Source organism: Stegodyphus dumicola, chromosome 7 (genome assembly GCF_044657685.1).
Source record: "Stegodyphus dumicola isolate Sdum_Otavi_A_Nest chromosome 7, ASM4465768v1".
In the NCBI taxonomy this organism is placed as follows: domain Eukaryota; kingdom Metazoa; phylum Arthropoda; class Arachnida; order Araneae; family Eresidae; genus Stegodyphus; species Stegodyphus dumicola.
In genome coordinates this window covers 38,251,758-38,268,053 of record NC_140774.1, presented here as the reverse complement: position 1 = coordinate 38,268,053, position 16,296 = coordinate 38,251,758, and the positions used below count along the sequence as shown (strand labels likewise).

Sequence of the window (16,296 nt, the reverse complement as noted above, 5' to 3'; positions counted from 1 at the left end):
AACTTCAAAATTTCTTCAGAGGTTGGTCAATCATAACCTTTATATCCAGTGGTATCAATAATTTCTCTGAAGACACGCTGCACCAATACCACCGAATAGAAAGTTATCCTGTTCTATCAGAGGTTATTTGTGAAGGAAAAAAAAAGAAAAGATATTGGTAGTGGTTGAGTATCTTCATGAAGGTGTCTGTTTTGTAGCGATAGTTTTTTTTTTTTTTTTTTTTTTTTTTTTTTTTTTTTTTTGGTTCTATGCTTTTATTTGTGGTCAAGGCAAATTCAAGAACAATGTTCAGAAATTAAATTAATAACGATGAATTATGTATAGGTAGAATAAAAATGGGATGCCAACCTATCTAAGTGCGTAATACTTATTTCTTCAGTTTTAACATTCATAAATCGCATTTATTGTTTATACGAGTATATACTTTTAAATGTTTGTACTCAGACACAGTTCTGGTGATAAGGCTCTATTTTTGTATTTCTTATATGATGCAAGTGGAGTGATTAAAGAAATTTCTTTTAGAGATACTTCAGCGATTAAAAAAATTCTATTTTGGAGTTTTTTAAGTTAAAAATATTAATTATTTATACGACCATTATGAATTAATGAAAAATGATACATTATAGCAGCATCTCTACTGAAATTCTGTTATATTACTACTGTACGATACATGAATCTTCGGTACATTCATTTATTAAGTTATAAACTAGAAAACACAATATACAATAAACATTACACCAAAATTTCTATAATTAAGTTAACCATTTATACCATTAGAAGAGAAGTAGTACGGCATACGAACTTAAATTTTAAATCTCTATAAAAGAGTTTACCTTTATATTAAGTTTGCATTTCTGAAAAATGTCATAGGTCTTTTTGATATATTTCAGCTCCAGGGGCCTACGACCCCGATAAAAGTATAAAAATTATTCTCGATTCTACCCCAAGTTATTCCTTTGGGATTAAATACAAAGAACCCAAACTCGATGAAACACCTGGTAAATAGCATGCAGCTCAAAGTAGCTGTAGTTTAGTCAACCAGCACTTTTTACACTTCTTTGTACATCACTTTATGCACTCATTTTAGATGCTACTTGCACAACGTAGTGGATCTAATATGCTTAATATGGTTCGTTCCCTGCTGCTGTAGCATGAATATTTTATTTTTATCACATTAGTTTACTTTCATTCAATCTTATGTATGTTGTATTCTTCCCTATGCAATTTTTGTATGGCGACTGTTCGAAGAACTCAAAAGAAAAAGTTGCAGTAATTTCGGAATGAGTTCTATGAAGCATTGCGAATGCTCCTTATTTGAGCAAAGCCGACTCTACATCATGATCTAAAATTGATCAGCAAACGACTATAGATAATCGCAGCCCGTTAATTCATGACCCATACATTAAGTCCCATTTTTATTCCCATCCAAGTCTTCCTGTTATTTTTCATGACAACAAATAACATGTCATTAACTCTTTTATGACATGATTGTTTACATTTCGCAGTTCAGCAATAATTGTTTGACTTATTTCGCTACCTGTACCATGCCAAGCGTTTCATTTTATGTATACAAGGCTTTAGTTTTAGAGGGTTTTGCATAACGATTCAGCTAAATACCAAAATAACTGCATATAATTAAATACCAAAACAACTTGTGGGATGACACATTTTATCTTTATCATATTGTTTAAGAATTGTGTATATATCCATACCCTCCATTCTTAAATTATCTGATTATCATCATCAGCAGCAGCAGCAAAGTTAGTTATAATTTCGTAGGTGTATTTAATTATGGCAAAGCACACTAGGGCTATCTGCCTAAGGGTAGGGATGTCTTCGTGGAGGACTTTCTAAGGGAAACTGGCTCGTGTACACATGGGGAAAACCACGAAAACGCCCATGCAGCCAGCCCGTTCGCGGGATTCGAACCTCGGACCGAACTACCAGTGTTCAGCGACTTTACCGCTCGGCCGCTGTTGGACTTACTTATAATTTCCTAATCTAGTTTTGCGGGCTGGCTGCATGGGCGTTTTCGTGGTTTTCCCCATGTGTAACGTGTATACGAGCCAGTTTCCCTTAGAAAGTCCTCCACGAAAGGCATCCCTCCCTTTAGGCAGATAGCCCTCGTGTGCTTTGCCATAATTAAATACACCAACACCAACACCTAATCTAGTTTTGAGAAAATTCGCCTTTTCTTTTTGGAAAGTATCGCCTTCCACAGTTTCTCATTTCAGGAATATGGAAGATTTTCTTTTGGAAATTTCAAATATATTTCTTTTATTATTCTTAAACCTTTTGTTTAGATGTTTTCATTTCTTTTTAAACTAGTTTTCGATAAAACTATGTTCAGGTCTCTCAAAACGTAATTTCATTAGTTTACATTTTAATATATTGATATATTAGGTTAATGGTAGAATTGTGTACCACTACGGTTTTATGAAATATTAATCCGTTCCTCTTTGTGTCTTACGATTATGAATTTTTTCTGATACTGCTACCATAAAAATAAAGAAAATTCTTCATCTTAAGCAGTACAATATGCACGACTGAATCATCAAGATGGTTAAGTAAATCACTTAATTTTATGCAAAACTTAAAGTAAAAAACAAACTAGTTATTTCATTAGCTTATACCATTCCTTTTAATATACGATATTTTATTTTCATTGCAAATTTTAATTTGAGTGAAATCAGGGCTGGTTTAAGTAATTTCAGAGCCCCCGCAAGTTGGAATATGTGGGCCATGCTGAAGTACCCTTTAAAATTATATTTTTATACCAGGTTCCTATACATTATTATATAATTTATTACTATTAAGATTTACAACCATTATTTATTATCACTAAGATTATTGCACAATTTATTACCATTATATGTGCCCCCCCAGAGAGGCCCCTTTTAAAATTACATTTTCTATAGAAGTTTCCTATATATAGAGTATTACATAATTTATTACCACTATTTCGATTGTGTAACATGTTTTGTACATATTTACACAAGTGCTTATACAAATGCTGCATAGCTTACCCCAAAGCTTACCCTTACTTACGCCATTAGTTGTAACCACAAACTCTTGCCTGCTCTTCCAAAGAAAGGCAATTAAGCACGAATGTATTGCAGACCGAAAGAAAGGATATCAGTTGCCACTGGACAGCCAACGAGCAAATTCCACTGGCCAATTCTTCATGGCTTAGTGATTAACAGTTTTGATTTCGTGAATTTAAAGTAGAAAATTACTATTTCAGTGAAACATTGCGCCTATTTTTATTAATTTTTACTATGCTTAGAGTGGTCTTTGGGCGTTGCCATTCACCTTTCATTTCTCCCATTAAGTCGCAATTTAATTTTGATAGGGGTCGTGCAGATTTGCTGTAAATTTGCGAAAGATCTAATACGAAAGTTCTTGCGCGGCATTTCTTGATTTCCGGGACATCCGCAGTTGCGTGTGTTACGCGGCTTCCAAACCGGCCCTGAGCGAAATACATCTCAACAAATAAATGCTTTCATTTTGTTTATGTTAAGCAATTTTAGATTTAGAGTTTGACAACCTTTCCTTGAAACCTATTTAAAGATACATGCGATTGGTATATGTTTACAAAGGAAGTTCTACAATCGTTATCTTAGAAAGTCTCCACGAAGGCATTCCTTCCCTTAGGCGGTTAACCCTAGTGTACTTTGCTGTAATCCAATGAATCCAGTCTATAATCGTTATATTCATTACATTGCGATGGACCCGTTTCTGATTTTTGTAAAAGTCCCAGGCCTCCATGGTCGTCGTCCTACACGGACTATACATAAATCTTGGGTACAGAAGATCAATCTTCTCTTTTGGGCGGCATCTTGAAGGCGGGCCCACCAGCGGCTGAGCGGTAAAGTCCCTGAACACTAATAGTTCGGTCCGAGGTTCGAATCCCGCGAACGGGCAGGCTGCATGATCGTTTTAGTGGTTTTCCCCATGTGTAACGTGTTAACACGAGGCAGTTTCCCATAGAAAGTCCTCCACGAAAGCATCCCTCCCTTTCGTATAATGCCTTAGGGCTGAATACGTAAATAATAATAATAAATCAGATCTGATGTAACGTTATCTTGAACGCGGGTGTGGGATCTTTAACTATTGATCTGCTGCTTTCAATCAAAAATGAGTTAGTACATGATGATTTGAAAATTTCATTTTCTTGTAATATTGTTATTATCGATATAAAAAACAGAGAAGGTCCTAGCTTTATGTTTTAGCAAAAGGTCTTAAATAATATTTTTTGCAGTGATTCCCCTGTTTATTAGTTACATATCGGATAATGATTTGTAGTTTAAAATGATGTTCTTTACGTTTAATTACGAAAAATTAATGCAGAGGGAACCTCTAAATTATCATTATATGTTCAAATAAGTATGTCCAAAGTAAACATTTAGAGTGAAAAATGATTTAGTGAAAAAGGTTCAAACATAGGTTTCTGACATTTTCTTGATATAATATTTCGTAATTTGAAAACGCATGTGGAAGAAAAAAAAAAAAAAAAATAAATTAAACTAAAAATGTCCATACTGTATAAAAATTAACATATTCGAGCTTTTAATCATTTAAAGAAGTGGTCTCACTTTCAAGTTGCACCAAGGCCGCATGCACGATCTGAAAGCAGCTAATGATCCGGAATTTTTTTATACAATATTAAAAAGTTTTCCGTTTAACAACATAAAATGTTTTAAAGTAAGTTTTTAATTTTATTTACTAATACTAATAATAATTAATAATAATAATACTAATAATAATTTTATTTACCCGAATGTTGTTGTCAAAACATACATAAGCAGTAATAATAATATCTCAATAGAAAATACTTAATTTCTGTCTGAAATCTAAAGGCTGATATCTGCTAGAAATTTCTGGTAGTTAGATTTTGTAATTAAAATGTATTGACAGCTGAATATTAAATTTACAGCCTGGCATTTAATTAAAATAAATCTAATAACAATGCAAATAAATAATTAAATAAATAATCTTCAATTAAACAAATTTTAAAAACTGTTCAAGTGGAACAAAACCTGAGCATAAATAATGGCAGTCTATTTTCTTTCTTTTATGTATTAAATTTTTCATCCACCCATACCGAAAAAATATATATATATATATGGAAATAATTATAAACTGTTTTATTTCTTACTTCAACTTTTAATTACAAAAGCTCATAGCTTTTCGATTTTGATAAAGTTCGTAATCTTGGAGAAAAATTACGAGAAACTATCTTCATCACGTATTGTAGATGTTCACCGGTCAATCTGGCTCTTTTTTTAGAGTTTTTATTTTTTATGGATGTATTAATTTTCATCTGCGGGAAAAAACACTATTCACATATAAAAATACTCACAAACAAAGCGATTATTCTTGTAAGGATTATATTAATTTCATTAACAGTTAAATTTTAAGTTAAAGTTCCTTTCCTGTCAAATTCTTAACTTCAACTTACTACTTCCGGCCAGAACGTAGTTTCGGAATCTTGCTGAATATTTAATGAGGAGGAGCGATATTTAAACAACGAAGTTACTTACAGAGTCAGATAGAATCAGAGTTTCTGATTTACGCGTGTCTGCCCTTTTGGCCACTCTCTCTCTCAAAGCTATTATTACGCTCGGCCGTTGCTAAGCTTCGTAGTCAAATAAGTTAAGGGGCCAACTCGATTTGAATCTTGATAGCTTCCGCTATATTTCTTTAGTTAATCTTTGTTTTAGTTTAATTCTTAGTCTGTTAAGTTCAAGCCCTAGTTTCGGCTTTGTTTGTACACTCTCAGGCGGAGTTCTGTTAAATCTTATTGGAATAATAAAGGGTTAGTTACCCTTCTATCTTGTTGTTTCTTGTTACCCGAACTTGAGCGATTATTCGCTATCTAGTTCTTAAGACTCGTCATTTTCTACAGTAACTGAGATTTACACAGTGAAAATCTTACATTCTTAATGTAAAAATTCGTAACTGAAGGTATTTATCTTCTGACAAGTATGAAAAAAAGTTAATCAAATTTGTGTCTTGAAATCTTTGAATAAGAATTATATCACAATGCAAATTAATTAGATTCATTTGTAGATTTTTTGGGGCGTTACTAAAGTTCGTTTCTGGTAATGAAAATAAAACAAAATTGGGCTCCAAATCATTAGAATCTTAAACTGTTTTCCTCAAATTCTTGTAATAATTAATGCCATAATCATGCTAATTAATTGACGGGAAATATATCCGTCGACCGTGTAAAATTACTTCGGAAGTCGCCAGTTTGTGACCACTGATTTAAAGTGTAATGTTTCGAATAAAAGCTTTGCGGAAGAAGATTTTATTTTATTGCTTATTTCAGCAACTTTTCGCTGCATGATTTTGCATTTGCCACACCTATTATGGTGAGTTCTATGTTTTTCTGACCTGCCAACATGCGGATCTTTTAGCTCCTGGTACCTATGATGCGGACCAAGCTTTGAAAAAACTCTTGGATTCTACACCAAGATATACTTTTGGAAGGAAACCTAAATCACCGAGTATAGAAGATATTCCCGGTAAATAGGAATTAATATATAAATAGATCCTATAACGATAATTAGGGTCCCGCTAAAGAGAACTATAAATATAACCTAGAATGTAGGATTAATCTTTAGTTAGAAGTAAAGTTGGCGAGGATTTTTTTTTTTTTTGTAATTTTAGCAGATTTTGTAGACATTACAAAAAATATTTTTACTAATGCTTATATAGCTTACTGAAAACAATTCGCCGTCTCATATTTGCAACTAAAGGTTAGTCAAAGCTAGAGCTTGAAAACTGCATGCAAGCAAATATTTTTTTCTTTAATATTAAGCTCTTTAAATTGAGAAAATCAGAATAAATAAATAAATAAATATCAAAGCTTTCAGATTTTACATTACATCCAAAGAGACTTTTTTTAACCTTTTGTTTGTTACCTTTATTTATTAAATATCGTGTTCTTTGCACTTAAACCATAAAATTCAATTCAACAGCAATATAACAAAGTAATTTTAAAATGAGTATATCTTTAGAATTTCCGATACACAGTCCCGCGCGCTTTTTTTTTTTTTTTTTTTTTTTTTTTTTTTTTTTTTTCCGTACAGTGTTGCTATTGCTCGCTTTGAAATCGTTGAGTTTGTTAACCAAAAATTCGTTGAATGGTTGAAGTGTTACAAAATATGAAATTGATAATAAAACAAATTCCAAATTAGGACTTCCAGATGCGCATATTCGGTGGAAGATTATGTTATTCAAAATTTGATGGCTCTAGGTACCTTTGTTTTATCACAGTGCGAGAAACATAGATACATTTATGCAGATTCTTCATCATTTAATTTCTTTAAGTATAATGCAGGGCGATAATATTTGATAGCAACAATTTTAAAAGTAAACCGACATTTGAAGTTTTCAAAGCAAAGTGCCAAAACGAAATTAATAGCCCTTCTGGGCTAACGCCCTTTGAGCTAAAAAGGTGGATTTACTCAATACTTCTAATAAACTAAGCTTTGGGAATAAGAAAATAATAACAATCACACGTTTTCGATTTTTTATTCTTCTTTTTGCCCTAGGAAGTAAAAATGTGTTCTCTTATTAAAAACGGATTTTAAAAAAATACCAAAGATATTGCAAAATGTTTATACTTATTCTTCCATCTTACTTTTTAATGATATCAAAAACGAACTTTAATTAATAAATGATCTCATTGCTAATAACGTGAAATGAAATCAAATATTTCGGATTTTGTGCAAAAATAATAGTGCAGTTACCTGGAAAAGTTTTTTTTTTAACATAAATATAGTATTTGCTAGTATTTAACATTATATTTGCTGCTAATATTACTTGCTCTATTTTAAACTGCTTGATATGTCAACATTATAGATGCTATGCAAGTATTACCTAAGGATGCGTTCAAACCGTAGCTTAACTTTTATTAATTCTTACAGTCACGTTTTCTATGCGTCGTATGAGCCTTCATACTTATAGTCTGTTACTTTACAAAAGGCACTTTAAGCAAAGAACGTCTATGTACAATACGTCTACGTACAATACACATTCTTTGCTTAAGGGCGTCTCCAGCTCCACCTCATACACAGTCGTAACGCATGTCGTCATCATCACACGCACATTATTTTCTTTGAGACTGTAGTTCAAGTTAGCTTTCATTTGCGTGCTTTTCAAGAAGCGAACACGCTGAATGGAAATGAACTAGGGTAAAAGCGACTCGACTTTTTCCCGCAGTTGTTGTTCCCGTAATAACGATTCAAATCGGGCGACGGAAAATAACCTTGATGTCCCTGTTTTTAAGTAACAGGCTGTAAAAAAAATCCCTGAAGATTTAAAGTTAAGTCTAAAAACACAAATAAATAATGATGACCAAGAATACCATGTTATTTCTTTGAAGAATCCTCTCTGCAAATAGAACGAAAGCAGCAAATTTTCATGCGTCAGGTTCTGTCTCTAGGAACGAGCCAATGCTCGAGATCTGGTAAACTAACGCTGAGCGCGGGTAATTCGTCTTAGTGAACGGAATGAGTACACTGGGTACACACTAATTACCACCATAAAATGAAAACAATAGCATCTTTATGACACTGAGGAAAAAATATAATGAAACTGTTTTATCTTACGTGTTCTAGTTTAATGTTTAGAAAATAGAACATAGTAAGTATGTTATAAAAACGTCTAACAAAAGTGAATTTTTACTCTTTCGCAGCTCCGAATTCTTACCACATTCCAGAAACTATTGGAGGTCATGACAGCACTCACTATCAGGCTCCCAGTTTTACTATAGGAGGCAAGGAAGGAGACATTTGGACTACCAATAAGGTAAGTGTTAACTGAAGAATGCAAAAATATAAAGCATATAATTAACTTTTTCAAAAATCATAAAAACATTTCTTTGGTAAACATTTGTTAACTACGTAAAGTTTGCTAAGTATAAACCAAGAATAATATTAGATAAAAATATGGCAATCATTTACAAGATGTAAATGAACTTGTTGAATACTGATTATGAAAAGGTCAGTATAATTAAGAATTAAGTGTTGCCTTAGATCGTAAATTAAATTTTTTAACATAAATATCACGAGTTAACTCTATTTTGCTGCCATACATGTTTTTAATTTAACTTAAATTTATATTATTAGTAATGAACAGATATCTGTCATTTTTTCACCATTTTGTCGAGCAGAGTATTAGATATGAAAAACAATCGTTCGTTATTTAAACATTCTTTTGAGCTATCGGTTAAAATAGATTAGCGACTAAGTAAAGGTGTGTGATATATGCTAAATGTGTCAGAAGCCGATGAGTTAGTTACACGTTGAATTTTATATTAAATATAATATTTCTACAATTATTTTCCCCTTATTTGGTAACTGAAAATGCAAATGCGAAAAATGTGTGAATTCTTCTATGGTCTCTTTATCCTTATTAATATACTTCTGTTTATTTTGCTGTCAACCTTGATAATAGACATTATGATTTCCTGAGACATACTTAATATTTATTTAAAAATTAATGGGACAGATTTAATATAAGACATTTTGAAATGTGATGTACATAGTACAAATTTTAAAGCAACATATAAACAGTCCATTTTTGCTAGACAAAGTACTTTAAAATTAGAAAAAAAAAAATTAATTAACAACTGATTTCTGATACTTGAAAAGAAAAAAAAAATTTAAACAGAATGAATAATGAATAATTCTGCTGTTTCCTACAGATAATAAAATGTGAATGAAACTTCCGAATGTTTTTGATCTGATGTCTCTGACACTGCAGATTAATAGTCAGCGTCATTTTCAGCATTTTGTATACAGACATGCAATTGTGCAGTTATCCAGGGTACGAGGATTAAATCTTTTGAAATAACTTGGAAAGAGGCCACAGAAGACTTGTTGCATTAAAATCTCCTCTTAGGATATAATAAGAGGGGAGCTGTAATACCCACTGGCTGACTGATCATCTGTATTCCCTCTTGCCCCCCCCCCCCGTGGTTGACTCAGGCGAACGCCTGAGAAGCATGGAGGTAGGAAGTAACCTTTCTTACCTCCATGCTGGGAAGTACTGGTTAGGATCTGTACCTAGGCAGTCTCAACCACGGGGGTATAAAAACAGACTTCACAGAAGGCCTGAGGGCTCTCGGGACAGAGTAAGGCTCGTCAGGGACCGTACTAGTACTGCCTTGTCTGCCCTTGCTCTGTGGGGTCGCAACATGGTAGATTGTAAGTGCGGTGGGGAGGTACTTAATTCCGTTTGGCAAAATAGCCTCAGGTCGGAAGCTGCCCCATCCGTTAGAGTTGTATTCCCTCTTGGTCAAATGTATATTGATGTAATTGACAATTTTTGTCTTTGGTGTCTGTCGTTTTGAATCAGTACAGTGTCGTTTATACGTTATATCAAAATTAAGGACAGACGCTCGTTGTGTACAATAGTTGCTAATTTTGAATTTGAAACGTTGTTTTTATGCGTTGAGGAATTTCCTGGTATGTATTCTTAATTAAGGTTGCTAAACCAAAGCTACATCTGGATTTAGCTTTGATTTGGAGCATGTATTGAGTGAAAGAAACGGTTGTGAAGTAAGAATTTGTGCTTATCTGTGCTCCTCACCATGATGGTATGTTTTCATCTATTTCACATTCTATCATTATTTTGTGTTCATCAGTTTATTATTTGATTTTATAATTATGCGGTTTTAGCAAAGTAGAATGAATGTAACCTGTGCTTAGCCCAAAACAACCATTTTATTTTTTTTAAATCTGGTTTACCGTCAGTAATTTTAGCAACCAACCAACCAACCTCGACATAATCGTGTGCCTCGCTACTGTTTTGTTAATTGAGATTGACGAAAAAATTGAAATTAAATTTCTATGAACCACAACCGTGTGCACTTTTCCTTCTTAGATAACGTTCGTCACTTCTCCATTAGGATCCCTTCGTCTCCATTATCCAAATGGTCTTGTTGTCCGTAATCCATCATTATCTTGTATTTTCTATGCCAGAAAAAATATTAATTAGATGTTACTTTTTTTCAGAAATATTTCTAAAAAATAAGATGGGGAAAATAACAAGGAAATGTGCTGCTACGAAAATGCAGTGCCATATTCTGGAATTTTTGTCGCGAGTTTAGTTTATGTTTTTATTTCCCGAAAAACGATTATTTCTAGATTGCATCACTAGGACATGTAAAACATTTAAGAATTTAGGCAGCTGTTATTATTATTATTGTTGGTGGTGGTGCATAAACTGCATTACATTGATAATTTCTTTCCTGATAGAATCCTGGTCCTGGCAGCTATAATGTTCCTGAAGCCGATAAAGTCAAGCAAAAGTCTCCAGCTTACAGTCTGAGCCATCGAACCAATATACCTAAAGACAAGAGCAAAAAACCTGGTCCAGGAGCCCATTGTCCCGAAAAGGTAATTTTTTTTTTTTTTCCCATGTGGCATAAAAAAACTTGCAACTGGAAAATTTCTTGTTGCATTTGGCACTTAATTGATACTCATACTTAAGAATTAAAAACTTTTCAAAACTTCTCTAGAAAATTCCTGGTTTTTAATGAAACAGTAAAGGGATATAAATGCATAATAAAAAGAGAAAAATTATAGACATTTAATATGCAATTATATACATCTAATTTGCAAATGGAGATAGATAGATATAATTTCCATTTAAATTTCTAAACAAATAGGTACTGATGCTTATGTGAACACATTTAAATACATTAAACTGGCATACGTTTTGGAGATGAATTTTATTAATAACGCCTTCTGTGAAACAAACGAAACACTTTTGAAAATTTTGTTAAATTAAAAATTTTTAAATTTATTGAATTTGACTGAAAATACTTTTAGACCATAAAGTTCACTATTCTAAACCTTAAAACTGATTTGATAAGTTTTAATGTAAAAAGTGCGTTTAAAATCGGTGTAATGTATATCAAAGGTATAGTTAAAAGATGTATCGTTTGCCTCCCCCATGTATTCAGATATATTCGTAGCCTTAACGTAAATCCCTAATCCACTGGTATACTTTACAGAAGGGCAAAACTGTTTTTTATAGGACAGATTCAAGCCGTTCAACTGAATCAGTTACGAATGACCGCTCACTTACAGATGACAGGTGAGAGCGGATCCGGACACCCGGGCGGCTTACTAGGACTATTCGGGTATCGTCCGGAATCCGCAACTGTACAACGCGACAATTCTTTGGCGCCCCAGAAGCGCGGCGTCAGGATCTTAATAGAAACTTTTGTTGGTGCTGTATATTGAAATTTGAGCATTTTAAACTGATATTTAAAACATTTTACAATAATTGTAATTTACAATACAATAATTATATACTAATGCACACACTACAGCTATTACATAAATACACAGCTGGCCACCCAAATTGCAACACCAAGAAAGACAAGAGATATCACAACAAAATTTATTTAGTGTATAACATGTTGACCAAGTATAAAATGATTAAATTTATAGACTTCTGTGAAGTGTAGTTCCTTCCAGAATCAGTAGCCAGAATACTCGCCCATTGTTGGAGATCACCGCTGCCACACGCCTCGGCATTGATTCAAAGAGACCTTGGATGTGTTACAGCAGACTAAGTAGCTTCCACGCGTTGCCAAAATTGATCTGGTGTGGCAGCTTGGGATGTAATCTGGGTCAATCGTTCAGAAATCATGGACCACATGTTTTCTATCGGCGAAAGAACCGGAGAGAGAGTCGGCCAGGGAAGCAATTCAATCTGGCGATTGACGAAGAACCCTTGGACAATGCGTACCACGTGTGTTCGCGCATTATCCTGTTGAAATATGGCTGTGGGCAAGCCCTGAAGGTAAGGAAGGAAAACTAGCTCCAACATCTCGGAGATGTAGCGGCGGCTGTTTACCATAATACCCGGTGCAGGGCCAGTGTGGCGGTGCATAACGCAGCTGTTCAGCATCCTCTCTCCACGGTGTCTCCAGACTCGAATCCGACCATCGTGATGTTGCAGAGAGAAGCGTGACTCGTCAGTAAAGACAATTTCATTCCATTCTACAGCCCACCAGCGGCCGAGGGGTAAAAGTCGCTGAACACTGGTAGTTCGGTCCGAGTTTCGAATCCCGCGAACGGACTGGCTGCATGGGCGTTTCCGTGGTTTTCCCCATATATAACGTGTATACGAGCCAGTTTTCCTTAGAAAGTCCTCCCCGGAGGCATCCCTTCCCTTAGGCAGATAGCCCTTGAGGCTTTGCCATAATCACACACACACAAACATTCCATTCTGCCGTCCACATACTTCATTCATCGCACCATTGGCGGCGGAGATGTCTGTGGTTTTGCGTCAAGGGTAGACGAAGCAGTGGACGTATTGCGCACAGACTACTCTGCTGTAAATGGCGTCGAATGGTACGCGCAGACACTGGGTGATGCGTTACAGACTGAATGTGCTGTGCTATTGTTCGTGATGTGACTGAGCGATCCGTCACTGCCATGCACACAATATTCCTGTCATCACGTGAAGTGGTGCCCTGAGGTGGATGCGATAGAACACGTTGGTCCGTCGTTCCCTCCTGCGTCCAACGGTCACATATCCGCATTGCACTTGTTTGGTTTCGTCCAACACGACTACCGATTTCCCTGAAAGATAATCCACACTCTCAGTAGGCCGCTATCCTTCCTCTGTCGAACTAAGATACTTGATCAAACGATGATGGCTGTTTACTACGAATCATAATTGATCGTTTTTTAAAAGGAAAAAAAAAAAAAAAAAAACCCACAAGAAAAACACAATTTCCGAACTTGAAATCGTCGAAAACTCCAAGTCAATAGCGCTTTGAAGTGGCGCCAAAGGCGCGCGTGATGTGCGTCTGCGCTGAAATTCTAATCATTTGCATATCTCACCTCCGCTAATGCATGTTGTAAATTTCACGTTATTTGCATGCTTCCTTTAGGGTGTTGCATTTATGGTGGCCAGCAGTGTATTACACATTAATAATTAAACATTACCGTGGTGCACTTTATGTGCACCTAGGTTTAAACACTGGGAATAAATTATTACAATAATATTTGTTTTGCACATGCGTACGTTGTTCCTTGTACATAAATATTCCACATTAATAAACATTTTACTCTTGGTTAAAGGCCAGTTGTACAATGATTCATACATATACACATAAATAAATATACACACAATAAGTTACCCTGGTTCATTTTACATATATAGTAGCTGTGGATAGGTTAGTTACTTTAGAATGTTCATGTACTGGGCTCCATCATAAACACACTAAATAGCACACTAACATGCCGCACAAGAGCACTTGTACCATACAACGAGACGCTCAGGAATAAGGCAGTAAGTACTGAAGACCGCTCACTTACAGTAACTTCATGAATAAGATCGGGAACGAAGAGCTAATTAAGAGGGGTGGTCGAAATGGGATGAAGAATGAAAAGAATCGAATGAGGCGTCAATCAGAAGAATCGACAGTATTGGACCGCTAAACCCCTGAATTGGTTTCGTTCAACTTTAATTTTGAGATTTCCTAAAACCTCCTTTCTACATAGAACTAATACTAAAAATATAAAAATTAAACTCATTCCCTTTTTAGAAAAGAAACATTAATTTCTTCCCTAAAATTTGAATTGAACTTTCCCGGCAAGCTTTCAACGAGTACTATTGCTGAACCACGAAGGATCCCCCTTTTGCCCAATAAAGTGAATCAGTTCTCGAGTGGGGCGCACATCCGTAGTATACTTGGGCTCTATGATTTAAGGCAGCTCATTTATAAAAAAATGCATGTAAAAGTAAATCAAGTCTAATTTTATCACGAATAACATCTAGAGGCTTCTATTCATTATAATGCTATATTGAATCTTTCAGGGTACTTGGTCCCATCATCTGGGCATCCGTCCTACCCCGACTTACATGGATTTGATAAGCTTGCCCTCGGTCCGACCGAGGGGAAGGTTAAGTATGTTCATTAATCCCACCACTCGCTGCATCTCACTATGCACCAATATTATTTTCATGCTGCACCTCTAAATGTTTTTAATTTTTCTCTAAAATTGAAATGAAATTAGTAAAATGACTATTACATGCTGATCTTTACTCCTTGGGAGAGTATAGCAGTTTAATTTTATAGAGATTTATGAATGAGGAATACTTGATATTGAAATTAGAGTCTGTATCTGCAACGTACAAGAGTGTCCGTATTTTCTGAGTAATATCTCCATATCGTTATACTGGATATTTTATTGTTTATTATGTTTTTTATTGAGGAAGCATAAGTAACATGTACTGCATTACTATTATTTCATATTTTTCACATATTTGCATGTTATGCTTCATACACTAGTGGGCAAAACTGAGTAACATTTTCCAACATACAACCAAGAAATTGTTGAAAAAGAGGTTTTGCGATTAATGTAGTGAAACGTCAACTCAGTAGAAAGGTGCAAGTATCAGCATCACGACGCCAGAGGTTATCTCAGGGAAAGCAAAACGCGAGGAGTCAGCGCACTCATTACAAACCAACTTTACAAGAAGAAAGGAAGGTGCATTTTTAAACATTCTTCTGAAAGTGAAACTAAGATTGTAAGTGCAGTATGGCTACAAGAAAACATCAGGATTCCTTTACATGTGGTAGAATGATTAGCAAGCTTGAGAAAAGGCATAGTTTGACGTCTGTCACCCAAGAGTTTGGAAATGACAAAAGTGTTGTTTTAAGAGCTTGGAAACCTTCCAAACGACAGGTACAGCTTTGAAAAGGGTCAGGTCAAAGAAAGCAGCGCTGATCGATACATTGTCCTGCAAGCAAAAAGAAGTCTGAACGAGTCAGCAGGCAACATCGCTCAGCAGTTACGCATACCAACCGGACAATAGGTGTCCCGGTTTACTATGGCTACACGAGGTAGCCTATCCGCCAGATGTCCTGGACACTCCCTAACATTGACAGCAGCCCATCAGCGGCACCATTTATAAAGGCGTAGAGAACCCAAAGATAGGGCACCTCATCAATGGAGTCACCTCTTCTCAGAGTCATTTCAGTGTGACAAATGATTCTCCGTGCCAACTGATATGGAGAGAGGTAGAGATACGCTTTCATACCCCTAACATCAGAGAAAGAGATACTTGGGGTTGACCTGGTGTGCTTATATGGGGAGGCATGATGAATGGACCATTCTCGACAGAGGCTCACTTTTCGGAGATCGCTACTGTAATGAAGTTATCCTGCTCCTTGTGCGTCTTTTCCGGGATGCCATTGGTCCCGACTTTCGTTTTATGAATGACAATGCACGGCCACACAGGACTCATGTT

At 35.1% G+C, this 16,296-nt stretch overlaps 1 protein-coding gene across 8 annotated transcripts in view; it reads left to right on the top strand.

Annotated features, from left to right (window-relative positions):
- Window positions 1-16,296, top strand: part of LOC118191961 (uncharacterized) — a 226,802-nt gene that overhangs the window by 207,692 nt on the left and 2,814 nt on the right. For all 8 annotated transcript variants that reach the window (XM_085820099.1, XM_085820096.1, XM_085820092.1 and 5 more), the window contains 2 exons: window positions 8,708-8,820; window positions 11,274-11,414. In XM_085820099.1, coding sequence (XP_085676225.1) covers window positions 8,708-8,820; window positions 11,274-11,414 — 254 coding nt within the window. The remainder of the gene's footprint in view (window positions 1-8,707; window positions 8,821-11,273; window positions 11,415-16,296) is intronic.